Here is a 27137-nt window from a genome sequence, read left to right as displayed (position 1 = left end):
TTTTTCACTTCACTAACCTTAGACATTGACTTCCATTTCTGTGCCAAGAAGAAAAGAATATTAGTAGAATATTGCTGTCATCCTATAGCATAATTCAATGTTTTCATTCATCTTTCACTCAAACTGTGCTCTATAGTGCTGATAGACATCTTGTCTGATATGCAATCAGCACTATCAGCATTTATGATGTGCTGGAAGAAAAACTACATATGTCTGTGAAACTGTCAAAAAGCACTGTAAGAACATTTTAAATAAGTCAAAAGTGCTTGGCAGATTGATAGGAGGCTTACTTATCGAACGCTGAAATGTGCCACGATTGCATTCTCCATACTTTACCAGAACTTTACCAGAAAAAAAGTCAGCACTCCAAGATATAAACCCCCATTTCTGAGGTTTTTTTTTTAAATATTATTTTGAGTTTATTTAGCACAATTATAGATTTATATCTAAACTTGCAATTGCCGTTTCTATTGCCTCGAATTGCAGACTTCATAACTTGTAATTGCGAGTTTATATTTCACAGATCGGATGTCATTTCCTGCAGTTCAACATTGTCAGAAAAGAGGTACTTTGCTGTCAATGGGGTGTACCCTAAGGTACAAAACCGAAAAGGTACTACTATTTACCTTTAAGATACTAATATACACTTAAAGTACTGATTAAGGTACTAATAGATGTACCTTTTTTACTTTTGTACGTTAGGGTACCGCACCAGTGATAGCACTATACCTTTTTTTCTGAGAGTGAAAGGTTATAACTCACAACTCTGACTTTCTTTCTCTCACAACTGCGAGTTTATAGATCACAACTCTGCGTTTATATCCAAACCGTCAATTGCCTGTTATAAAATCGAGTCTGCGGGATATAAATCCACAATTCGGAGAAAAAAAGTTGCAATTACCTTTTGTAAAAAGAACATTTAATTCTGTGCCGGAGCCTCAACAATTTTTATCATCTCACACTTTTTTTTTTGCTAAGATGAACGCTGCAGTTTGCTGATGCCGAATCTGTGGGCCGTGTAATGGTAGAGGTTTGGTGTGTGCGGACATCTCCAGACTGCTCAAGCGAGGAAAAGCATATGAGGTTCTGCCACATCGAGCATGCTCAGTGAGCTCTGCATTAAGCTTTGGTAATGCCCATCCTTAACAACTCCTCAGCCCACCGTCACCGGCCACCGAGTTAATGGCCTCTCATAGTGCAGATAGCGGACTCAATGAGAAAGCGGGAGGCTTCATCTGGGAAAATGGAAGTGCTCATGGGCCCTCCCAGGGGAGTATCCACAGCCACCAGAGCGTTTCCTTCCAGCTCAATGTGACATTGGGAGGGTGGAAAGCTCATTTAGAGGGCTAAGATTTCCTACTCACTTCAAGATCCATTTGGTAGACTTAGACAGCCTTTCAGGGCTCAAGCCGAGGAATTAGATTTACACGATTGCAAACTTCATACCTGTTCAAGGTTATTTTGGAGGGCCTCCTTGTTCCTGTACTTGGGGAGAAGAAAACTCAAAGATTAAATCTGAGTGGATCTTTCATTCTTGTGGTAAATGAGGCTAATCAGCGCAATTCATCCATATAAAACGGCTTTCAAAGTGGCATCGGGTCTGATAAGTGCTCGATTCTAAGGACTAAATGAGGTAAAACCCATCTGTAGACAAAGAAAGAAATGGCTGCTGCATCCTTCTGCAGGAGCAGGTTCAAAAGGACGTCTCGCCATCTCCTCTGTCTCATTTAATGCATTTGAGGTGATTCATGGCCAAGGGTGCATTGCACAGTGAGAGGCTTATTTCATAAATGTGACGCTTGCATCTTGAGCTCCGACTGACCTGAGAATCTCACCAGCTCTCTCTCTCATAAAGGTCGAAACTGCTCGTGAATTATTTATGGGAGGCAGTACAAGTTGAAATAACTGCTCTGTGATGAGCGTTCCCATTCTGGGCCCCTACTCTTCACATCCATCAAGATTTTCAGTTTTGAAGGACGCTGCATGTCCACATACAGTACAACAGATGAACAAAAAAACAAATATATTCAAAATCGACTATAGTCTGTGGTTTGCAGTCTTCAGGAAGCACCGTCTTATTAGGCTGGCGATTGGTCTTTGTGAGTTTCTGGGGCCGTTTACGTGTTCTTGCCGTCGGTAAACAGCTAGATGAAATGGATTTGAATCAGCTTTGTTCAGCTTGACATTTTTATGCAGAACTCGTGCCAGGACGCTTAAAAAACGAGAGAGGCAACAGCCAAATATGCTTTAAAGGCGATGAATCTGAAGATGAAACTTTTCTGAGATGGTTTTACCATGCAAACTGTCTAACATTTAAAGCTGTGCTCACTGTGTGCATGCCAATGAAAGCATCAAAACATCAAAGCTACACACTGTACTAATATCCTGTGTGGTTTTAATTTCCAGCCTTCAATTTGCCAAAATTACCCCAAATGGGTTGTTTTTACCTCACCATTTTTTATACTATATTTAAAATGTTTTTTTTTTTTTTTACAGTAAATGGCTGTAAATTATTTTCACAGTATTAATGCTGTAGAATTACTGTACTGGCAGTATTTTACTGTAAAATTGAAATACTGTAATTTGTTTTAAGGTATTAAGCTGTTAAGCAATCTCGCAGTATTCACCAAAGAATTACAGTAGATTTCTGGTGACTCTGCTGCCAGTGTTTTACTGTTATTTATAGAAAATTGTTTTACAGTGTAGCCAAGCTGGTCTCTCAGTTTTTATCAGCTGACAAGTTCTCTTTAAAACCAGCAAAACAGACTTGGCTGGGAGATCAGCTACTATCAGAAAATCTGATCTTAGTTTTCAGCTGTTTTTGATTTTATTTTTGTATTTTCACACTTTCCTTTGCATGTAGGACAAAGGTGAAAATTTGTGCATCCAATTTACACTGAATTTTCAATGGCATACAAGGTTTGTTAGTTAATAAGTTGAAGACGTTTTAACTTGTACCCAATTAAAATTGAAGTTTGAAATGACAAAAAAATAAATAAATAAAAAAATAAAAAAATATATATATTTTTTTTAATTAAATAGTAATAAAAAAAAATGTTTTTTTTAAATTTCGCCAGTGTACCGTTTAAATGCTAATATCGGATATGGATGCATCAAGACCTGCAGTGTAAATGCAGCCTCAGACATGTGTAAGTACCGATCTTTTATACTCCAAGTATTACGCCGCATTCACACGGGGCGTAGGCGTTAACGCTTGACGGAGGGCGTGGCTGAAGCTTGGTGCTGACGCGATCGTCATAGTGACAACAGCCAATCAAATTACTTACCGCTTCGACCACAACACAACACAGAAAAGCCATTTTTTGACAGCTAGGACATGACTGGTTAGGTCTGAATGTAATAAGTGACATAACATTGAATCTTCCTGGCAGAACTCATGCTGCTTTCATTTTATAAAGTTATAAATATGGATATTTTTCTTACACAAACGCATCGCTTCACTTCAGAAGACCTCCATTAACTCCCTGGAGTTGTATGGATTACTTTTATGATGGATGGATGCACATTTTTGGCCTCCAAAATTGAAGGTACGATTCGCTCCCGTTATAAAGCTTGGAAGAGCCAGGACATTTTCTAATATAACTCTGATTGTGTTTGACTGAAAGAAGAAAGTCATATACACCTAAGAGTAGATTATGGGATCATTTTCATTTTTGGGTAAACTAACCCTTTAAGATGTTGTGTTACGGTTGATCTGGCTGTTTATGAATCCAGGAATGTAATTTCATTACATCTCATAAATATGAAATTATTTGAAAAGTATCACACAAGGCAAGTGCAGTAAAATATGCCGTTTTATATCATTCCTTTGATCTGCCTCATTTCTCTCATTTGATCTGTTTTAATGAATGGGTTTAATAGCATTATAATCATGTTTGTCAGGTTTTGACCATGCAGATGAGATGAGAGATTTTCTCTCTGAAAAGTTTCTCTCTGAGCTAATGAGGTGAGCCGGTGTCAATGTGACGTCTTGTCAGCGAAACTTTGAGGGAAAAGAAGGAAGTTTCCCTCCAAGGCACTGCTGCGATGTTTTGATTTGTTTCTTATGGTCTCTCCCTCATAAACTGACCATATTTTTGGCCCTACTTACAAAGATATCAGAAGCCTTGAAGGAAAATGCATACACTGGAAAGAAAGAAAAAATACTAAAAGCGGCATCCTTTTAAAGCATCTCCCAGAGAGTTTGCCCTTCGCATGAGCTGTAGGCGATTACAGCATTCAAAGGGAACTCGGCTTTAAAGGATCTTTGAAAAACAATTGTCCATGGTGAAGAAAAACTGTAACACTGAGTACTAGAACAAAACCTGATTTAAAGTGGGTGGTTTGCCTCTGGACAGAGGGAAAATAGACCTTAAAGACCTCCCACGTCCGCCCTGTGCTTTGCTCCTTGTGTTCTGGGCTGGAGAGAATGATCTGGCCCAAATTTAGAAAGCAAAGGTAATACATTACGAGATCTTACATTTAAAGTAGAGGTCAACCAATAGTGGATACCTTGAACATTCATGATAGTTCATAATGCATTAACTAATGTTAAGAGACACAACTTTAAAATGTAAACATTTATTAGGAAATGTTGAAATCAACAAATGAACATTACGTTTAATAACCTTAGTAAATGCACTCTTATTATAAAGTGTTACAATTTCAAACAGTCATGCTTAAAGATCATCTTTAAATATTAATAAAATAGCATAGCATTGAAATTAGACACATATGTATATTGTATGTATATAGTCCCACACATTATTTGCTTCTATTTTAGTGGTTCAGTGGTTCAGGGGCGGCAGTGGTTCATGTAGGTTGTCCACAAACCAAAAGGTTGGTGGTTCCAGCCCAGGTTCCACCTGACCAAGTGTCGAAGTGTCCATGAGCAAGACACCTAACCCCAGCTGCTACCGATGAGCTGGATGGAGCCTTACATGGCTGACATTGCCGTTGGTGTATGAATGGGTGAATGTGAGGCAAAAATGTAAAGCGCTTTGGATGGCCATAGGGTCTTTTAAAAGCGCTATATAAATGCAGTCCATTTACTATTTAGGGGCATGGGCAGGGGCATTGTGTGTGTGTGGGTGTGTGTGTGTGTGTGTGTGTGTGTCTGATGGGTAGGTTTAGGGGTAGGGGCAAGTGTATGGGGATAGAATGAAATGGTGTTGATAAACACACTAAAAAGTGATTGCGTCTTGATAGAACGCCAAAATGGCAAATGAACAGGTGTCATATATACGCCATTTCATGAGATCAGTCTGATTTCCGAGTATGCTTTGCCAAGACAATCAAAAGGGAGAGTAAATGCTAAAATTAAAGGTAGGGTATATAAGAATTTTTTTCCCCAAATTTGTTTAAACTTTCTTTATATATCAATACATTTTACAGACTTACAGACTTTTTGTGCATTGCCTTTTCTTGTACTGTCTTCCTTTTTTTGCATTGTTTCCCTTCGCTGACTGCAAAGCCCGGCACTGTGAATTTTGATTGCTTTTGCTCTTCCTAAGGGTGCGCGCATGTGGGCAGATCCTGTAGCGCTGGTCGCCATGGTAGCGAGAGAGAGTGACAGTCGCCCAAGCCAATCACTTGTTTCGTCCCTAACAAAAATAATGAGCGGTGTTTATTGCAGATTAAAAAGTCTAGAGTCACTTGATTTTTATGTAGCGCCCCCTATGCTCTGAGTGTAACCCAAGCGACGCTCCGGATCCTTTAAATGTGTCTCTCGACGTGCAACTATGCAATAATGTTATTCTTTCCCTTTAGTCTAAGACTGTGTCTCTCCTAATGACTTCAAGCAACACAAATTGTTTAAGTATAATCAAAACAATAATATTTATTCACACACAATAAAAGAAATGTTAAATAAAGGAAATCACTGGTATTGAATCTTCAACGATTAATAAACTTTAGTGGTAAATCACCTCTGGTCGTTTAGTACTTATTTTCTCTTTCAGACAAAACACCAAAATCCCATTCACTTTTACTCTGTAACTTTAAGTGAATTAAATCACTCTTTATTATTCAAATAGAATGAAATAGATAAAATAACAGAATAACGTTTTTTAGTTACCTCACTTAAATCAGAAATAACACTTCTCAATACTCATTTTAACTTTTTGGTAGAAATAACACACTGTAAGCTACATTTTTAGTGAACACTTGTATACACGCGCGCGCGCACTTACCCACACACACACACACACACACACACACAATGTTCTAGTCACCACCCAACCCCTCGTTGCAGGCCTGTACCGTTGCTTGAGTGCGCTGTGGCCTAGAAACAACAAATGGCCTCTTCACTCTATTACAGAGCAAATAAAATAAAATAAGATCACCTGAATTCCTCAGTCAGCGAACTCCACAGATTAGCAGCTCTTCCTCCTCGCGCGAGCACACATGAACACACTGGCTCCTACATGACGCATCAGCTCACCATTGTTTTCCTTTGACAGCAGCAGATGAAATCCAGATCTCAGCCGATCTAGAACGCTCACACACAGTCCAGCGAAATCAGTGTCCTCTTCACTCTGGTCAGATACAACTAAACGTGCAGTACCATCACATAAAACTGACAGCGAGTCCGACGCATTTGCATAACGCTACGGTCATCACTACGAAATGAACACCTGCACGAACTCCTGTACGGAGTAACTGGTAAACACTTCACAATCGCTTGTTTGAAAGTCTGAGATGAATAAATGCACAGATTAAACACTTATGCAGCACTTATATAATATTACATTTTCCACTTCAGCGATCAGAACACACTCGTCAGCCGCGATCCGCGTAGCTCCCGTTCTTTTTCTCCTCCAGAATAACCTCCCTCTCCCCCTCTAACCTGCTCTCGTCCAATCAGAATCCCCTCTGTCTAAGGCGGCGGGATAAACACAGAGCAACAGCCAATGAAAATAAAGAAGTAGAAGCTTGCTAGGCAAAAGCACGTTTTCACCAAAGTACATTACAGACAAACTTTAATCTCCCTCATTATTCTTAAAGCAACATAACCCAGTTATATTCTTCTTCACATTCAACACACTATATTACTTATAAATCCTACAATTGAACTCTCTGAATAAATAAGAATATAGTTTAATCAATAATAATTCCTCTCACTTAGAATTAACTATTTCTGTAATATTCTCAGAAATAAGATATTAATAAACCTATACGGAATATCAATAACCCACCTGGGTTACACTCTCCCCCTACTAAATTACTCATGTCCTCATGAGTCTTTTACTAAAAATGTAGTAATACTTCAGACTTTGGATACATCTTCTGCTGAACACAGCGTTCACATGCGGCCATTGGATGACACCACAATGTTCTGCAAGCACTCTTCTTCTTAGAAGGCTCTTGAATCCTCACAACCATCCCTCTATACACGATAGTCAAAGGCCTGTCAGAAGACTTTCCAAGTTCATCATAACTCAACTTCTGAACTGGTTTAATCATCCTCTTCGGATAATTCCTCACTCTTTCAAGTTCCTCTTCTCCCCTCGCAGCATTCACAGTTTCCATTCTTTCCTCTTCAGAAACTGAATCCTCAATGTTCTCCTCCATTTGAGCCTCAGACTCCTCTCCTCCAATCACGTCCACCTGATCAGCATCCTCTCGAGACCTAGTAGGACTCTGTATGTTTTCCCTCTCAGTTGATGGAAAAGACAGTCTTTCAAGGTTCACAGTCCTTCCCACTGGATAATACACACAATCACTACTGTCATCACTCTCAGAATTCAAGTCCACTGATTCACGATTCTCTCTTTCATGATTCACTACTTTCTTCTGTCTTCTTTCCACAGTTTTAGATCTGGTCACCACACGGCGTGAACTGTCCTCCCTCTCAGAAGGTAAGTTAATTCTCACTCCCTCACCAATCGGCAACAAATGATCTCTGTGCAAAGTTCTCACCCCTCCTGTTCCAGTCTTCGGCTTCACCCTGTACACAGGCAAGTTCTCCAGCTTCTCCAGAACAAGGTAAGGTACTGAACCCCACTTATCTCTCAACTTTTGCTTCCCAGTTGTAGCAAGATTCTTCACCAGCACACAGTCTCCTTCGTCAAGCTCACGGAACTTCACTCTCTGATCATAGAGTCTTTTGTTCCTCTGCTCCGTTTTCTGTGCATTCTGCAATGATAAATCAAAGGCATTTCTCAAATCCTCTTTCATTCTCTCTACATACTTCACATGCTTTTCTCCTCTCGTTCCATCTCCAGCATTCCCAAAGCGTACATCAATTGGAAGACGAGCCTCCCTCCCAAACATGAGATAGTAAGGAGAAAATCCAGTAACTTCACTCTTCGTGCAGTTATACGCATGCACCATCTGACTCACACTCTGACTCCATCTCTCCTTCTTAAAAGCATCAAGGGTCCCCAGCATGGATAACAACGTTCTATTAAAACGTTCCGGTTGCGGATCTCCCTGAGGATGATATGGTGATGTACGAGACTTTCTTATCCCCAGAATTCCAAGCAACTCTTTGATCAGTCGGCTCTCAAAGTCTCGACCCTGGTCTGAGTGTATCCTAGCAGGTAATCCGTAATGAACGAAAAACTTCTCCACTAGAATCTTTGCAACTGTCAGTGCCTTCTGATCTCTTGCAGGATACGCTTGGGCATAACGTGAAAAGTGATCAGTTACTACAAGAACATTTGATACTCCTCTCACATCTGGCTCAATTGATAGGAAATCAATGCAAACAAGATCCATCGGTCCACTGCTTGAAATATGATTCAAGTATGCAGATCTTTGCGGCAATGTCTTCCTCACAATACACCTCCCACAATTCTTCACATATCTTTCCACTTCCACGGACATATGCGGCCAGTAGAATCTGTCCTTGCACAGCTCCGTCGTTCTCTCAATACCCAGATGACCCGACTCATCATGTAAAGAATTCAAGACTTCCTGTCTGTACTTTCCAGGCAACACCAACTGTACTTTCTCTCCTCCAAGAGAATTCTGTGTCACTCTGCACAACAGATGATTACGAATAACCAACTTCTTCCCTTGTTTCCTCAACAAAGTCTCCAACACGTCTGCACTCTTTGTTGTTTTCAGACACTTTCCACACTCCACATCTTCCATCACTGGACTAATGACCGGATCTTCCACCTGTGCCAATCTCAACTCCTGGTTAGTCAAAGAATCTCCCTCATTAGTGTTCAAACGAATTGGGCAAACATACAGTTCTGGAACACTTTCAACTCCAACACCCAACTGATCTACCAGTCTGTCATCCCCTTCTTCAGACCAGTAAGTACTCTTCACACGTCCACAAATAGCTTTAACCCCTGATCTAGGAATATCCATCCAGTTGGCAGTTCCACATTTATCCACAGGATAACGCGACAGTACATCTGCATCCACGTTCTGACTTCCAGCCTTATACTGTAGGTTAAAATCATACGTGGCTAATGCACTCAACCATCTATGTCCAGTTGCATTAAGTTTTGCACTTGTTAGAACATATGTAAGGGGATTGTTGTCAGTCCTTACGGTGAATTTCATTCCATACAAGTAGTCGTGGAATTTGTCAACAATCGACCATTTCAGCGCCAGGAACTCCAACTGATGAATGGGATATCGTTGTTCTGTCTCACTCAGCTTCCTACTTGCGAATGCAATTGGTCTCAACCCCTCTGGGTACTCTTGATTCAAGACTGCTCCCAGCCCTTTTAGGCTAGCATCCACATGCAGTATATACGGCTTAGATGGATCAGCATATGCCAGTACAGGTGCATGAGTCAAACACTTGATAATAGAATGAAATGCTTCCGTGCATTCATCAGTCCACCTCTCTCCAAAAGATTCCTTCTCTTGGAAGTATTTCCCTTTCTTCTCCACCTTCTTTTTACCCCTCACAGGTGCATACCCTTTGGTTAATTCTGTTAAAGGCCTTACGATCTTGGAGTAATTCTTGACAAATCTGCGATAAAATCCGCAAAATCCAAGAAATGATCTCAAGGACTTCAGATCATGAGGTATCTTCCACTCCTTCACAGCCTTCACCTTCTCTGGATCTGGTGTTACACCTTCCGCACTCACAATATGTCCCACATACTTGACAGACGGTTGACAGAATTGACACTTATCAACTGATAATTTTAGCCCAAACTCCTCCAATCTATCAAGCACTTTCATCAGTCTCTCTTCATGTTCCTCCAATGTTCTTCCGAAAACAATCAGATCATCCAAGTACACAATCACTTGTAGTAAGTTCATGTCTCCAACTGCTCTCTCCATCAATCTCTGAAACGTCGCAGGAGCTCCAGATATCCCCTGAGGCATACGTTCAAATTGGTAGAATCCAAGAGGACAAATAAATGCGGTCTTCTCCTTATCCTCAGAAGCCATTTCAATTTGATAGTATCCACTTCTCAAATCCAACACTGAAAACCACCTACTTCCTGTCAGACAATCCAAAGCATCTTCTATCCTCGGCGTTGTGTACTGGTCAGGTACAGTTCTGGAGTTCAGAGTTCTATAGTCAATGCACATTCTGATAGCTCCATTCTTCTTTCGCGCTATGACTATGGGCGAGGCATAAGGACTCCTTGACTCCTTAATAACTCCTGCAGCCAACAGATCCTTCAGATGACGACGCACATCATCTATGTCAGCTGTAGCAATCCGCCTCGACCTCTCTCGGAAAGGGGTACTATCTTTCAGTCTGATAGTATGAGTAACATCCTTCGCTTTCCCCACGTCCCACTCAGATATGGAAAACACATTCCCACGCTCAGACAACTTCTTTCTCAATCTTCCTTCCCAGTTACTTGGTATTGGAGAATCACCAAAGTTAAAGATATTTGGATCCAACTTTGTCACAGAGTTCTGTTCTCTTTGCATCACAGTTACAGTATCCGTATGAAACACATTCGCCATCACTGTTCCTTCAGAAATAGCTATATCTTTCCCAGTCTCATTACACACCAGCAACTTGAAACTATCCACATCCACATCAGATGAATGCAAGACAGACGAAGGAACAAACACTCCAGCAGGTAACTGGTTCTCCTCAGTGGCTTCCACAATCAGAATGTCTTCTCTAGTCTGTTTCTTCAGTTCCACTTTACACTCAGCATACTTTTCACCATTCTGAGGTATCTTCAGCTCTCCAGGACCCATCCACGTTACACTCCCTTCCACACAGTCAGTCACTTCTTCCTTCCTCGGCAGCTTTTCAATACAAGGTATGGAAACTTTTGACTGTATCCTCAAGGACTGTACAGTATCAGAAACTTCTGAATCCTGTCCCAATGAAATTAGTCTTTGGAAGAAACTTGCATTAGTTCCGATGATAACAGGAACCTGTTTCGGACCCTTAGGTTCTGGACACACCAGCGCTAATACAGGCACGGTTTCCTTCACTCCTGTGAACGACTCAGGAAATGACACATCCAACAGAATATATCCCTTGTATGGATAAGTACTAGCACTCAATCCCCAAATCGACAATCCACTCAATGGTTGAATTGGAACATTTGACAAATGTTTCTCATGAAAATACTCAAAGACAATGGTAACTTGCGACCCACTGTCAAGCAGGGCTCTGCATGAACATCCATTCACTTCAACTGAAATTGTGGAAACTGGACCCACAAGACCTCTCGGCACACCATACTTCTCACTGCCTTCAGTAGTTCCCTTCTTTGAGAAACAATCTGGGCCCCTGGAAACAGTGGAATCATCCTTTGTGTTGCTCACTTCAGCTTTAGCTCTATGGAGTGATCTCACCAGCTTTTGAATCACTTTTCCAGTATTCTCTGGTGCTCTGCACTTAGTGGCAATATGGCCGTCTTCACCACAACGGTAACAGAAGAAATCCTCCTTAGGCTGCAACCTTTTCTCAGTATTTCTTCGCAAAGGCACTTCTCTATAATTCAGCCTCTTTGTCTGCATCTGCTCAGCAGTTGTGTTTATGCTCATTACTTCCAGACGTTTGTTCAACTTTTGAATCTGCATCTTCAACTCTTCCACCTCAGTGTCTTCATGAGTATTCTCTCTTTTCTTCTCCTGCTTCTCTGCAACAGAATCAGTCCTCATGGAATCAGCAGGCCCTTTAGAAGAATCTTTTCTCATTTTCGATTTCAGATCTTGAAGTTCAGCTCTTAACTTCTTCACCACTTCTGAATCCACCTCACAATCAGTTTTCAGATTCAATGATTTCACTGGCATTCCAATCCTACGTCTTGCAAACTCATTCTCTTCAGCTGTCTTTATCTCATTCAACAACTCCAAGAAACCAGGAGGTCTAGCTTTCCTTTCTCTTAGGCGCAGTTGTAACAACATCAGGTCAGAATCAGTAGAAGCCCCTCTAATAAGTTGTTCAAGTCTCACTTTATCCATTGACTGTGACATCAATCCTCCTTTCTGCACAACTTTCGTCAACGACTTCTCCAATCGTGTCAGGAAATCAGACAGCATTTCTTTAGGGAATTGTCTCAGCAATCTGAATGCAAAGTAAAGGTCTTCACCTGATTCAGATGATCCAAAAGTATTCTCCAGTGCCTCCAAGAACTCTTCAGCACTAGCCTCAGGACTTGAAAACCTCACCACTTTCACAATATCAAAAGCAGGACCTTTCAGACTCTCCAGAATTCTTCTTCTCTTTTCTTTCTCTGAACACTCACATTCAGATGTCATCATTCTGGCCTGTTCCAACCAATTCTCAAAACTCTCTTCTCCATTTGGAATAGGAATGATACCAGAGAACATCCTCAATCTTCTGTAAGCATTTGAATCTCCAGAAGGTTTAGTCTTCTCCAGCAGATCACCAACAGCACGAATGATAGACTCAGGCGACGAAGCATTCGACCCAGACGAACGGAACAATGATCCCAAATCACTCATGGATTTTCCTTCCTCACGAAGAAATTTTTCCAACTTCTCTGCGAAATCAGAAGCATGAACATCAGCCGATGCTACAACAACTCTCCATGGATCTTCACCATCAGGTCTCAGCAACTCAGCTGGTATGCGAGATGAATCAATTACTTCACGGCATTCACATAATACCATCACAGTACCTGGAGTTTTCCCCTTTTTGGAATCTCTTACTCTAACTCTGCCAACAGCTTTTATGGTTTGGACTGCGGTTTCAATGCATGCCACATCCGTTGTTGCTGGTACTCCCATTAAAATGATAGCATGATTCTCATCAATCAAAACTTCCTTACACCACTCTGTAAGTTCAGCAGCCAAAAGTGCATCATCCTTGAAATCCATCTTCAAGCTTGAAAAAAGTAAGTAACAACTTCTTTAGTCCTCTAAAATCTTCAACAGGATCTCAGGAAAAGAATAATCTATCCCGGACGAGCCCCCAAAATGTGTAGCGCCCCCTATGCTCTGAGTGTAACCCAAGCGACGCTCCGGATCCTTTAAATGTGTCTCTCGACGTGCAACTATGCAATAATGTTATTCTTTCCCTTTAGTCTAAGACTGTGTCTCTCCTAATGACTTCAAGCAACACAAATTGTTTAAGTATAATCAAAACAATAATATTTATTCACACACAATAAAAGAAATGTTAAATAAAGGAAATCACTGGTATTGAATCTTCAACGATTAATAAACTTTAGTGGTAAATCACCTCTGGTCGTTTAGTACTTATTTTCTCTTTCAGACAAAACACCAAAATCCCATTCACTTTTACTCTGTAACTTTAAGTGAATTAAATCACTCTTTATTATTCAAATAGAATGAAATAGATAAAATAACAGAATAACGTTTTTTAGTTACCTCACTTAAATCAGAAATAACACTTCTCAATACTCATTTTAACTTTTTGGTAGAAATAACACACTGTAAGCTACATTTTTAGTGAACACTTGTATACACGCGCGCGCGCACTTACCCACACACACACACACACACACACACACAATGTTCTAGTCACCACCCAACCCCTCGTTGCAGGCCTGTACCGTTGCTTGAGTGCGCTGTGGCCTAGAAACAACAAATGGCCTCTTCACTCTATTACAGAGCAAATAAAATAAAATAAGATCACCTGAATTCCTCAGTCAGCGAACTCCACAGATTAGCAGCTCTTCCTCCTCGCGCGAGCACACATGAACACACTGGCTCCTACATGACGCATCAGCTCACCATTGTTTTCCTTTGACAGCAGCAGATGAAATCCAGATCTCAGCCGATCTAGAACGCTCACACACAGTCCAGCGAAATCAGTGTCCTCTTCACTCTGGTCAGATACAACTAAACGTGCAGTACCATCACATAAAACTGACAGCGAGTCCGACGCATTTGCATAACGCTACGGTCATCACTACGAAATGAACACCTGCACGAACTCCTGTACGGAGTAACTGGTAAACACTTCACAATCGCTTGTTTGAAAGTCTGAGATGAATAAATGCACAGATTAAACACTTATGCAGCACTTATATAATATTACATTTTCCACTTCAGCGATCAGAACACACTCGTCAGCCGCGATCCGCGTAGCTCCCGTTCTTTTTCTCCTCCAGAATAACCTCCCTCTCCCCCTCTAACCTGCTCTCGTCCAATCAGAATCCCCTCTGTCTAAGGCGGCGGGATAAACACAGAGCAACAGCCAATGAAAATAAAGAAGTAGAAGCTTGCTAGGCAAAAGCACGTTTTCACCAAAGTACATTACAGACAAACTTTAATCTCCCTCATTATTCTTAAAGCAACATAACCCAGTTATATTCTTCTTCACATTCAACACACTATATTACTTATAAATCCTACAATTGAACTCTCTGAATAAATAAGAATATAGTTTAATCAATAATAATTCCTCTCACTTAGAATTAACTATTTCTGTAATATTCTCAGAAATAAGATATTAATAAACCTATACGGAATATCAATAACCCACCTGGGTTACACTTATACTCTCTTTTTCAGGGTACTTACATTTTAATTATGTATTGACATATAAAGAAAGTTTAAATAAATTTGGACATAAGTGTTTTAGGTCATTCTTACCTACCCTACCTTTAAGTGTTATATAATGATTTTTGTGCAAGATTAATTTTAAGTGGGAAATTTAGTGTAGATTTTTACACTTGTTATGCTAGTTTAGAAGAGTTTCTGTTGAATTAGCTTACTCAAATATTTGAAGTTAGGAGCAATTATAAATGTATGAGTAGAAAATAAAAATACGCAAGTTCTGCTTACTTAAACTTTACATTCTTAACTTAAAACATTTGATGGAACTGATTGCCTCAAATCTTTTTGAGTTTTTCCATCTTATTTGGGTTTACAGTATACCGTTTCATGGTCTGTTCTAAATCCGTATCTGAAGTGTCCCGCTTTGTGGAGCACTTGTGTTTTTGCTTGTCAAAACACACTTCACAAGACATCAGTGATAGTTTTTATTTCACCTTTTATTTCACCTCTAGAGGCCACTCCGTGTAATGACAGTTGACCATTCTCAGCTACTCCAGCAGCAGATGCAACATGCAAAAAAAACCAATATGGATTTTTGCAAATAACCGATTGTTCCAGCCTCTACTTTAAAGGCATTCATTTTTTTCTTTATTAGATATTTTTGTTGAAATCCGATGGATCAGAAAGGTCTCCATTGGCAACAATGTCATTTTCTCTCTCAGGACCCATAAAAGGCACTAAAGATGTCGTTGCAAAGCCCTTCTCACTACAGTGACTCTACAATCATTTTATGAAGTGACCAGAATAGATTTGAGGAAACATGAGAGAGGAAACATTGAAGGCCTTTCTGAGCCATCAGATTTCAGCAAAAATATCTTTATTTGTGTTCCGAAGATGAAGGCGTCGAACCACACGTTGCCAGATGTCTAGCATCTAGGTGTGTCTAGATTTCTAGGCTAGAAAAATTCAGCTCTACACCTAAATTCTTTCTGATTTTCTTTTTCTGGAATGCATACAGATGACACAATCTCCAACCACCACGCTTAATGGGTTAGTTCACCCAAAAATGAAATTTATGTCATTATGGACTCAACCTAATGTCATTCCACACCCGTAAGACCTCTGTTCATCTTTTGAACACAGTTTAAGATATTTTATATTTAGTCCGAGAGCGCATGCAAGTGTAAAGTGTAACATATTGATTCATGATTTGGATTGCGTGTCAAACTGCTGAAATCACGGGACATTGGCATTCCGAAACATGAATCAATACGCTGATTCATAACCGTTCAAATCTTTAGTTTAGGATTGAAAACAAACACGGAATTGAAGACAATGCTGAATAAAGTCATAGTTTTTGTTATTTTTGGACCAAAATGTATTTTTGATGCTTCAAGAGATTCTAATTAACTAACTGATGTCTCATATGGACTACTGTGATGATGTTTTTATTCCCTTTCTGGACATGGACAGTATAGTGTGCATACACTTAGATACGCTCTCGGACTAAATATGAAATATCTTAAACTGTGTTCTGAAGATGAACGGAGGTCTTACGGGTGTGGAACGACATTAGGGGAAGTCATTATTGACATACATTTTATTTTTGGGTGAATTAACCCTTTAAGATTTCCATCCCTGTTTGGAAACCATTTTTTCTCGCTTCTAATGAGAGAGATGTCGTCTGCAAAAGATTAGAAATTTATGTCATTATTTACTCACCTTTACATTTCTCCAAATGCTGGTAGTTTTGTCTGTGGAACACAAAAGGACATTTTTGAAAAATCTTCATGCTCTTTTCAGTATAATGACATTCATAGTTCATGGTGACCACGGCTTGTCAAGCTCCGAAGAGGACAAATAAACATTATAAATAGTCGAATATATTTGGAAAGCCTTATGAGGAACCCAGTCAAAATTAGCTAATTTATTTCTGAAAAAATGGGATTGTTTCAGATCTGAAATGCCACTCTTCATTATGCATTTTCTAATTGGCACATTGCATTTAGAATTAGCAGTTTTTTTGTTGAATTAGTTTTTTTCATTTTCCTTCTGTTCCTCACACAAAGCTATCATAGGGTTTCAGAGGACTTGCACATGCTGCTTTTATGGTTCCTTTTTTATTTATTTTTTGGAGCTTGTGGTCACAGTAAACAGTGTTTCAATAGAAAATATCTGTGTAATATGGAAGCTCATCTTTGCTTCAGTTTAAAATAAATAAATAAAATAAGACACATTATAAGAGGGAAAGACAAATTTTGACATTCTCAACTGTAAGACAGAGAATTTTGTTATGAAGTTGCAATTCACCCTTCACTGCAAGTTTGATTGACAGGCAGTTTGACCAATCACATCACAGAATCTGCCATTTTGTCCAACAAAGCAGTCAGGAGAGTAAGTAGATTTTTGCCACATTGGTGGACTTGAACTTTGTACTTCGTTGTGTACTGATGTCTTTCCGGGTTTGAAACAACGTTTATTTTAGTGTTAATTCACGTTAATTTGTGTGTCCTCTTTGGTCCGTGATGTATTTTCTCTATGTGAGAACGTGTGGTGTAAGAGTGCAGCTTTTCGGACATAGCAACAGTAACTGAAGGGGGCGGGTCTTTGCAAACGGTCAATTATGAATTTAAGTCTTCAACTTGATTTAGTTATATTATAAGATATAGTGTCACAATTCTATTGCGATAAGAAGCGAGATTGTGAGTTTTGTTCTGAGGCAGAAACACGTGTCTCCTTTTGTGTTTTATCAAAGCTTGCACGTTTCAATAACACAAGGGTGATTAAGTAACAGAATTACATTTTGGATGAAATGTTCCTTTAAAGATTACCCTAGTACACTCTCTCTCAGTGCTTGGCCTCTGAGTAAATTAATGCACACCCTCAGTCCTTGCAACATGCTAATTGCCTTTTAACTGTTACATAGCGTGTGCTGTCATGCATATGTGTGCAGGCACGCAGCAAACCCTTATTTAGAAATGATAAGTAATGATCCTGAGTGGAGTCTTACTGTATTAGTCTACTGGCTGCTCTGTTGAGGATTGTTACTGCTCTTGTTATTGTGAAACCCTATTTACATGCTGCAACTCACAATTTGCCTGAATTTGTGGTTTTGCTTACAGCGGCCTTGTTAAAGAGTGTATCAAGTGCAGTCAGTTATTTATTTGGCATTAAATGAGAGGAATAAATCCATTTATAGCAAAACTGACACAGGAGTTTGTTTTTACCTGTTTTTTGTTGCCATCACAGATTTAGTCAAACTAAGTGTCTTATTACATTGATGATTGTAACAGTTTATAATTATATGCATCATAAGTTTCAAAGTAAAAAAAAAAACTCATAAGTTCATTAAAAAACATATTATAAATAAATAAATAGAGTAAACATATTTATTTCTGCTTGTTTTAACATGCACACAAACGAAACACAGCATTCACAAACAGCACTCATTAAGAAAAATCTGGAGTTATTTCACACTAAATATATGTATTATAAGTTATGAAGCTGTTTTTTCTCCAGCATCCCTCATGTCCTGAAGGGTGTGAACTTCAAAATTTCATGAGATTAATTGTGATTATCACTATTATAAGCCATATCAGTCACTGTTGGGCAGAAATCTTGCAAATATTTAATCAATGAAAAGTACTAAAAATAGAACTTGTTACTCCATTGGATCCTTAAACTGTTGGTTAAACCTTACAACTCCACCCTGACTCTATCGTGAATGAAATGAAACACACAGTTTGGGCCGTCTCTGCTTGTTTGCAATGTAATGGTAATTAAAGATCTGGTTCTTTAAATAATTAAAGCATTTTCTTTACTCAAGAAACACACACATACAATATATATACATACTGAGTGCTGTGAGTGTGATCTCCATCCCCCTTGCGCGAGTTGAAAACATGCGGAAATGGCTCCCTCTGCTGGCTGTAGTCTTTAGCCTCTGGCCAAAAATTCCTCCGATGGGAGGAATTTTTCCAGAAATAAAATGCATAAAACTCGTTTAAATCTCATCTATAATCCTTTAAAGGGTTACTTCAGCGATTAGCATATGGCTTTGTATCAGTAGAAACCCTGGAGTATATTCGAATGATTGTGCTTTCCCCCCTCATATCCCCCTGAGACAAGAAATGTATGCATTTTATTTCTGGAAAAATTCCTCCTATGATGCATATTGACGATATTTGCATCATAGGAGGAATGTTTGGCCAAAGGCTAAAGACTACAGCCAGCAGAGGGAGCTATTTCCGCATGTTTTGAACCCGAGCATGAGGGATGGGAGATTACACTCAGCTCAGCTCCAACAGGCACTCATTTAAACTGAGCTATGGTGAGCAATGTAAGTCTTTTAACTTCTCAAATTAATTTCTATGAAAGTTAAGCTTGCAAAGGCATGAACTGAAACGCGCCAGACTGAACTCGCGTTGTGAATGTATGCTGCGAGTGTAGTCGTGATTACCTCAGCTCTCATCACGAGCTCATCAGCTCATTTATCTGACTCCTGCAGTTAGTGCTCAGCGCTGTGATACTCGCGCGGTGACTCACTCATTATATTGAACAGACACTTTCAGTTTTTAATTGTAGTGTCTTCTCCAACTCAGTCACAGTACTCCAGTAGCGGTGGCTTTGGGAGTGGCCTCACAGGGCAGCGAAGCATTCTGGGAATTGTAGTCTTTTATCGCAATGAGACAAAAATACTTCTAATAAAAAATTTCTGTCTTTTCTCAGTCTAGAAAGCACCAAATTAAAAAATAATTTCACATTTCTACTACATTGATGACCCAGTTTAAATACAGATTCATCTTCTCAGCGCTGAAGTACCCCTTTAAGTTTCATTACAAACTATTCACACATGGGCAATTAAAACATGGCAATTCTTTGAAATATTGCCCCAAAATTATACTAAAAGGCTGTAATTATGCATTTTATCTGCAAAAATCACACACACACACACAAAAAAACTGCTCTGTTTAATAGAGGTGTTAATATAGTATCAATATCAGCAATGTGTATGTTGAGAGTACTTGATTTCAGATCGGCCATGAGAGGGGGAAGAGTGGGGGAAGGACATTTGGAAAGGTGAATAGGGGTGGGCTTGCATTCTTCTCATTCTCGTTTGTGAACAGGTGATGGAACTTGTTGCAACACTGACGATTGCCTTTGTTTTTACAGCGCAGTACAAAATGCTCACTGCACACCAGATGTTATTAATATGCCTGTGTGGGAAGTGATCTGGCAGCATGTTTTGTGTGTGCTTATTATTGGTTAGGCTACATGAAGCTGGTCACATGTTCCTGCAGTGCACACGCTACAGTACGATGCTGCGCTCACCCTGCCACATCTTTCAGCATGTAAACTGGCCTGCACCTGTCTATAACATACCATCTATTAAACTGCTTGTCCAGAGCTGTCTGCTTCTGTGTTTCCAGCGGAAGACACTTGCAGTAAGAGGCCATGTACTTTCCATGCACTGGCACAAATGTTTATTCTCTAGCTAGCATATAATATTCTTTCCCACTGTTCATTTAATTCCTCAGAGTGATATATTTACACTATCCACGGATGCATTTGAGAGGGAAAAGTATAATTGAGTGCACTGATATGAACATTCTGAGCCATACGATAAGCAAATAATCTGATCATTCAGAAAAGGGCAAATATTAAAAGTGAATTTAGGCCTTACAACATTATAATATAGAATGTAAAAAGTGGATATTAATTTTGACATTTTGTGGAGGGGGATTAGGGTGTGGGGTTGTTTTTCAGGGGTTAGGCTTGGCCCCTTAGTAGGGATGCGCGGTATACCGGTACTGGAAAAATATATTTTATTTAAAACGGTACGATATCACGATTCTGCACATTTCGGTATATGATGCTGTTCCGAAGTTCACCGCTAGATGGCAGCGCGCTACCCAAACTGACCCGAAACAACCGGCAAATGTGACAACAACAGACGAACAAAATGGATAAAGCAGTTGATTCTCACTCAAGATGCCCAAAACGAATTAATAAAGAGAGGTGTAGAAGTGAAATTTGTAATTACTTTGCTTATAAAACTGATGAAGAGCCATCAAACCTAGCCAAGAAGCATCTGTCACTATTCTGACTTTAAGACTTCTGAAGAGATCGACAGGTCAGTGATCATTCAAACCATCTCATTTAGACATTTATTTTCTTTTAACACTGATCAACGCACACACATAGCCTAACATAAGATCGAATATCACAAAATCTCCAGCTTTCGTTTCAACCAATGACATTTAGATCTCATAATATTTGCATGCGTACTATTGCACTATTTACATTCGCGTTAGACACAACCGCCTGTGTTTATGTGAATACTCACTAAAGACGGACATTTGTACATAATTCTGTGTATTTGACTGTTTAAGGAAACTTAATGTGTAATGTGCGAGCTCTAAGTTACAGGCATGTGTGTGTGTGTGTGTCGTTATGAGCTCAAAACTCCTGTAACAGTTATAACGAAATGCTATAAAATCTCTTAAATGATTTCCGTTATCCATCCCGAGACGAACGTGAAATGTTGAATCGGATTATGCAGATTGCTTTAGTGTAGTGCAATGTCTTTTGAAACCAGAAGCAATTTGCTCATTTTGAGAGATATTTTACTGAAATTATTTCTCACAAGAAAGTTTTCAAATGACTGATTTGATGTGATAAGCTTTGCTGATTAATTTACTAATAAACATATTTGATAATTTCCTACTTTATAAACTCAAAACTTGCATAATTGTACTCATTCGCGTGCAATATACCCACGCTAATATCAGATCGTGTGGTATCGATTTAATATTGGTACTTCGGTAGTAGATTGTGGTACTGTACCGAAGCCAAAATTGTGGTATCAAGCCATCCCTACCCCTTAGTTCCAGTGAAAGGAACTCGTAATGCTTCAGCATACCTAGACATTTTGGACAATTTCATGCTCCCAAGTTTGTGGGAACAGTTTGGGAATGGCCCCTTCCTGTTCCAACATGACTGCACACCAGTGCACAAAACAAGATCCATAAAGACATGGATGAGTGAGTTTGGTGTGGAGGAACTTGACTGGCCTGACCTCACAAATGTTCTTCTAGAAGAATGGTCCAGAATTCCCATAAATACAGATAAAACTTGTGGGAATCCTTCTCAGAAGAGTTGAAGCTGTTATATCTGCAAAGGGTGGGCCAACTTTATATTAAGAATGGGATGTCATTTAAGTTTTAGCAATATAGTACACACACGCAATTTTGAGCATGCCATGGTTGTTGGTGCCAGACGGGCCGGTCTGAGTATTTCACAATCTGCTCAATTACTGGGATTTTCACGCATAAGCATTTCTAGGGTTTACAAAGAATGGTGTAAAAAGGGAAAAATATCCAGTATGCGGCAGTCCTGTGGGCGAAAATGCCTTGTCGATGCTAGAGGTCAGAGGAGAATGGGCCGACTGATTTAAGCTGATAGAAGAGCAACTTTGACTGATATAACCACTCGTTACAAACAAGGTATGCAGCAAGCATTTGTGAAGCCACAACACACACAACCTTGAGGTGAATGGGCTGCAACAGCAGAAGACCTCACCGGGAACCACTCATCTCCACTACAAATAGGAAAAAGAGGATACAATTTGCACAAGCTCACCAGAATTGGACAGTTGAAGACTGGAAATATATTGCCTGGTCTTATGAGTCTCGATTTCTGTTGAGACATTCAGATGGTAGAGTCAGAATTTGGCATAAACAGAATGAGAACCTGGTGGTGGTGGTGTAATGGTGTGGGGGATGTTTTCTCTGCACACTGTTGGCCCCTTAGTGCCAATTGGGCATTGTTTAAATGCCACGGCCTACCTGATTATTGTTTCTGACCATGTCCATCCCTTTATGACCACCATGTACCCATCCTCTGATGGCTATTTCCAGCAGGATAATGCACCATGTCACAAAGCTTGAATCATATAAAATGTTTCTTGAACATTACAATGAGTTCACTGTAATAAAATGGCCCCCACAGTCACCAGATCTCAACACAATAGAGCATCTTTTGTGATGTGCCCTGGATGTGCATCCCACAAATCGCCATCAACAGCAAGAGGCTATCCTATCAACATGGAATATCAAAATCCTATATTTCAGAGTGATAAGAATGTATAAAACTTCTACTGGTTAATATCAAGTCATATCCAACATATTTATACTATTTTTAAAACAGATTCATTGAAGTCATAATACAAACAAAATAAGTTGTGGATGTTGAAAAAAAAAACAAAAAAACATTTGCTTTAAGGTAAAGCAATGAAAAATGTAAGAATAAATGTGGCCAGCTAAACAAAAATAAAAGCTGAGTGAATTTCTGTGAAGTAAAAAACCCTAAAAAAAAAAAACTTAAAAAAACCAACCACCCTCCATTGTTCAATATAATTCATATGATTTATCATATTTAGGTGTGGAAGTGATTTTGTTTTAAAATAATGGATGTACATTTTTCTTTTGTGAGCGCATTAGTTTTGTGTGGCCAAATCAATCGTGGCACCCCATTCATCAGACATGTCTCTTTATGCAGGTGGCCTTTTGTAGAAGTCCATCCTGTTTCAGCCCACCTGACTGTGTTTGATAATGTACCTCACAGAAAGCATGTGATTAGAGCCGCCGGGGCTTAACAACCCGCTAGAACAAGAGAAGTCATCAGCGTGGAAATCTGATTGACACCATAGAGGAGTCACAGCCACTCGTCGTTCCATGTGGTGTAATTTCATCCTGCAGCAATTATCTTTAATCTACAGCCTCTATAAATCCAGTTTATTTTGTAATTTTCTCTTGGTGCTCTTTTGTTTATGTCTCACACTTTCTTCTTCTTTCTGTGTAGCTGTTCTTATTGTTTCCATACTCTGATTCAGGAAATTACATTGGTTTCATTGGCTTCCTCTGGGCCTCTTTCAATGCTTTTGTCTGTCCGGCCCACCTTCTTCAGGAAGGGCTGGCCTTTGTTCATGTGAGGGCAAGTATGTGTGTTGTGGGACCGTTTACATCAGAGTGCTAATTATGTCAAGATATTGTTGTTTTGGGGTTTTTTGGGGTTGGGCGGGGGTGAAACTCTAGATGGTGCAGGATGATAGGTACTTTAAGTCCTGATGAAATCAAAAGCTAGTGTGCTCCAAAAAAATTACAGCATTTAAATTTAGAAGATAAAGCATTCAGAACCTTTTCTCTCAGACCAATGATTTTGATGACATCACTCTGCACTTCTCATCAGATTTTCTGTCCAATCAAATGCTTTCTAGAATCTGAAGCCCCGCCTCTTACATTATAAAAGAATGCTGAAGCTTTGGCTGAAATTGGTCACTTGTTCACATATTTACTGTTCTCTACATAGTGAATGGCACATAGTGCAGTAGATAGGGGATAGGGAACGATTAAGACTATTTAATTATGCTTTCCATTGTGGTGAATGAAGTTTGGTTTCACATAAACCACCACAGCTCTGGTTCAGAGACACAATAGCACAGAGCGGAAACTCGCACATATGCACGAGTTGGCGCAGAAGCCAAAATGTATCAGACCCTCTTTAATTATGCACAGAATGCTTATAATTTAATTTACTTTTCCACCAACATTTCGGCTATTATTTACCATATTTATGTTACCATACAATATTTGATGTGCTCTATGCATGTGGACATGGATTAGTTTTAAAATTTCTTTATGAACTTGTTGTAGCATCACAGTTTAGTTTGAATGAACTTTCAATTGTGGGAGAGACGCAGGTTTAATTTAAAAATATCTTCATATGTGCTTCTATGATGAGTGGACCTTCTTTTGGGTTTGGGACATGAGGGTGAGTTAAAGGTGCACTATGCAGCTTTTGTCCACTGAAGGGCGCCTATGCAAAACAAATGCGTAGTTTGATGACGCAAAGTGTGAGCGCAGCATCTTGGGAGATGTGGTCTTCTCATCACAGCCGGTGAAAAATAGGACTCGGGCAGAAATCACTTTCATGCATGCGGTTATTAACGTTACTGTAGTCTAAAGCAGAGCAGGACCGAGTGTTATGGACCTGAGCAAAGCTGCTGGAGCGATTGTTAAACAAATACCCGCCTTGCGCATACCGGGACTTTTATTATGACGGGACGGGACTCATTTGCCGGGCGCCTGCACAGATCCGCTCTTCCGGTTATGATTTTGAGGTAATGGAGCTCTGTTTATCATATTAGATACATTTAAGTGTGTTCAAAACGATGTTATGACGTTACTCCGTGCGTTCAGTTGTTCACACTGCTAAGAATAAAGCGCTCCTGCCAAATAAAAGCCGAAACCGAGGGTAACGCAGATATGACGCAATTGACAGGCGACTCTCTCAAATGCAATGCTGCAACGTCCCTGTCCTTAGTTAAAATAGCAATTTTCTCACAATTTACAAATAGTTGGAAACATCTGGGATATTGTAGGTACTCAACTGAACAAAATATATAACACTGGCCTAGTGGTTTTTGGATATTTTACTGCAAAAATACTACATAGTTCACCTTTAATGATGACCAAATATAAATGTTTTAATAAACTTAAGAACCGCTGTAATCAAATCATTGAATCAGTTTATGAGTTGCTCTCATAAACCACATCATTCTTATTTTCTAAATTAATCATTATTTTAAAATATACAAAAAACAAAAAACAAAAACATTGCAGCGTGTTATTTTTGTTGAACGTGATACTTTTAAAACAGAAAAATGTAATACTTTTAAAAGTCTACCGACATTTATAATGACTTTCTATTCATGAAAAGTTTATAACGTGCACAGAAAAAGGTTTGACAAAAGTTTTTTCAACATTGATAATAATAAGTACCATTATTAATAATTTGGTTAAAATAATAATTTAACAGCAAATCAGCACAATGATTTCTGAATGATCATGTGACACTGAAGTCTGTCCTGAAAATTCAACTTTGATCACATACATTTTAAAAAATATAAAAAGTAATTTGAAAATGTAATAATATTTCAGATTTTTTGGGGAACAAATAAATGCAGCCTTGGTAAGCTAAGCATCTTGTTTCAAAAACATTACCATGTCTTAATTATTCCAAACTTTTGACTGGTAGTGTAGGTTTATTTCTGCCTCTAGAATTGATGCCAGTAGTGAATGCAGCCATTTAACGGCAGTTAACATTAATGCAATCAATGTAGCAGCATTAAAAGCAAATAACAAGCATATAACTTGACCTACAGCCTGTCCTACACTTTTTTTTCCACAGCCATGATCTATTTTCAGTCCGACACACATTATATTATGAAGTTAAATTGGTTGTGAAAGCCATTTAATGTTGATTTTATCCTCAAGAATTCATCGCTGTCATGCAGCATATTGGCTGTGGCAGAACTCCTGACCTTTTTATGTGTACTCGCTGTGATGCGCTCAGCACACACTGATGTAGGGTCATTCACAGACTGCTTATGAAATTCTGCCATTTCTCAAAGCTGTGTTTAATATCTGTGAAAGGACTTCCATTACTTGAAGCCCTATGTCTCTTTTGTTGAGTTGAAAGGCTCTGATAGCTGGCCTACATGCTCGCGGACTGAATTCCTCTATCAACAAAGAGCCTTTGGGACAACATGCTGAGCAGACTGAGCCACTAGATGTTGCCTAGGTTACGAAGTCTACAAAAGCCACCCCTGACCGCACCAGCGTGGTTTCTTATCTCTCCTGAGGGAGTAGACTAATTAATAGCTGGACATACTGTCACATCACTGACCCACAGGCACATATAATGGGGACGTGTATGCTTATGATCATGTCATAATTAAAACATTCTCATTCTCAAGTCCCCATGAAAACAAAGCTGAAGTTTTTTTTTTTTTTCTATTTGTATGAATATGTTAGCCTGACTGTTATCTATAAGCTACTGTATTCCAAAACAATGACAAAATTCACATTTAGAAGATATAAGCATTTAAATCTTAGTCTCTCACTTCCACCAATATGGATCAATGATTTGAAAGATATCACTCTTGACTTCTAGACTGGGTAAACCCAGCCTGATCTGCTGGTGGTTTGATTTCACCCGGCAGCTCAGTCTGGAAACCTGTACATTCATTTCTACTGCTTCTGTCACACTTTTGCAGGAACCAATCACAGACTGGCTTATCCACCTGGCGCACTATTGGCGGGCTTAACATGATGACGGATAGAGAAGGATGGGTCGTTGCCCATTGATCACGCCTCTTGTGGTCTGATTGGTTGAAGGAATATCCA

At 39.3% G+C, this 27137-nt stretch overlaps 2 protein-coding genes across 2 annotated transcripts in view; one reads left to right on the top strand and one right to left on the bottom strand.

The window, feature by feature from the left end:
- Positions 1–27137, top strand: part of galnt18b (UDP-N-acetyl-alpha-D-galactosamine:polypeptide N-acetylgalactosaminyltransferase 18b) — a 170122-nt gene that overhangs the window by 32353 nt on the left and 110632 nt on the right. The window lies entirely within an intron of this gene.
- LOC137081922 (uncharacterized) lies at positions 6621–13242 on the bottom strand. The gene is made up of 3 exons (XM_067447684.1): positions 7267–13242; positions 6778–6877; positions 6621–6694 (listed from the first exon to the last, which is right to left on the bottom strand). Exons 1-3 carry the CDS (start codon positions 13240–13242, stop codon positions 6621–6623), a joined length of 6150 nt encoding a protein of 2049 aa, XP_067303785.1.

The sequence above is a fragment of the Pseudorasbora parva genome, chromosome 1, assembly GCF_024679245.1.
Source record: "Pseudorasbora parva isolate DD20220531a chromosome 1, ASM2467924v1, whole genome shotgun sequence".
Classification (NCBI taxonomy): domain Eukaryota; kingdom Metazoa; phylum Chordata; class Actinopteri; order Cypriniformes; family Gobionidae; genus Pseudorasbora; species Pseudorasbora parva.
Note: the sequence above shows the minus strand (reverse complement) of the source record. Positions and strands in the feature narration are given on the sequence as shown.

Coding starts and splice junctions, on each gene's coding strand:
- LOC137081922 (XM_067447684.1), bottom strand. CDS start 13,242: ATGGATTTCAAGGATGATGCACTTTTGGCTGCTGAACTTACAGAGTGG. Junction 6,878..7,266: donor AGATGTATCCAAAGTCTGAA/GTATTACTACAT, acceptor CCGCCGCCTTAG/ACAGAGGGGATTCTGATTGG. Junction 6,695..6,777: donor ACGCGGATCGCGGCTGACGA/GTGTGTTCTGAT, acceptor TATTCATCTCAG/ACTTTCAAACAAGCGATTGT.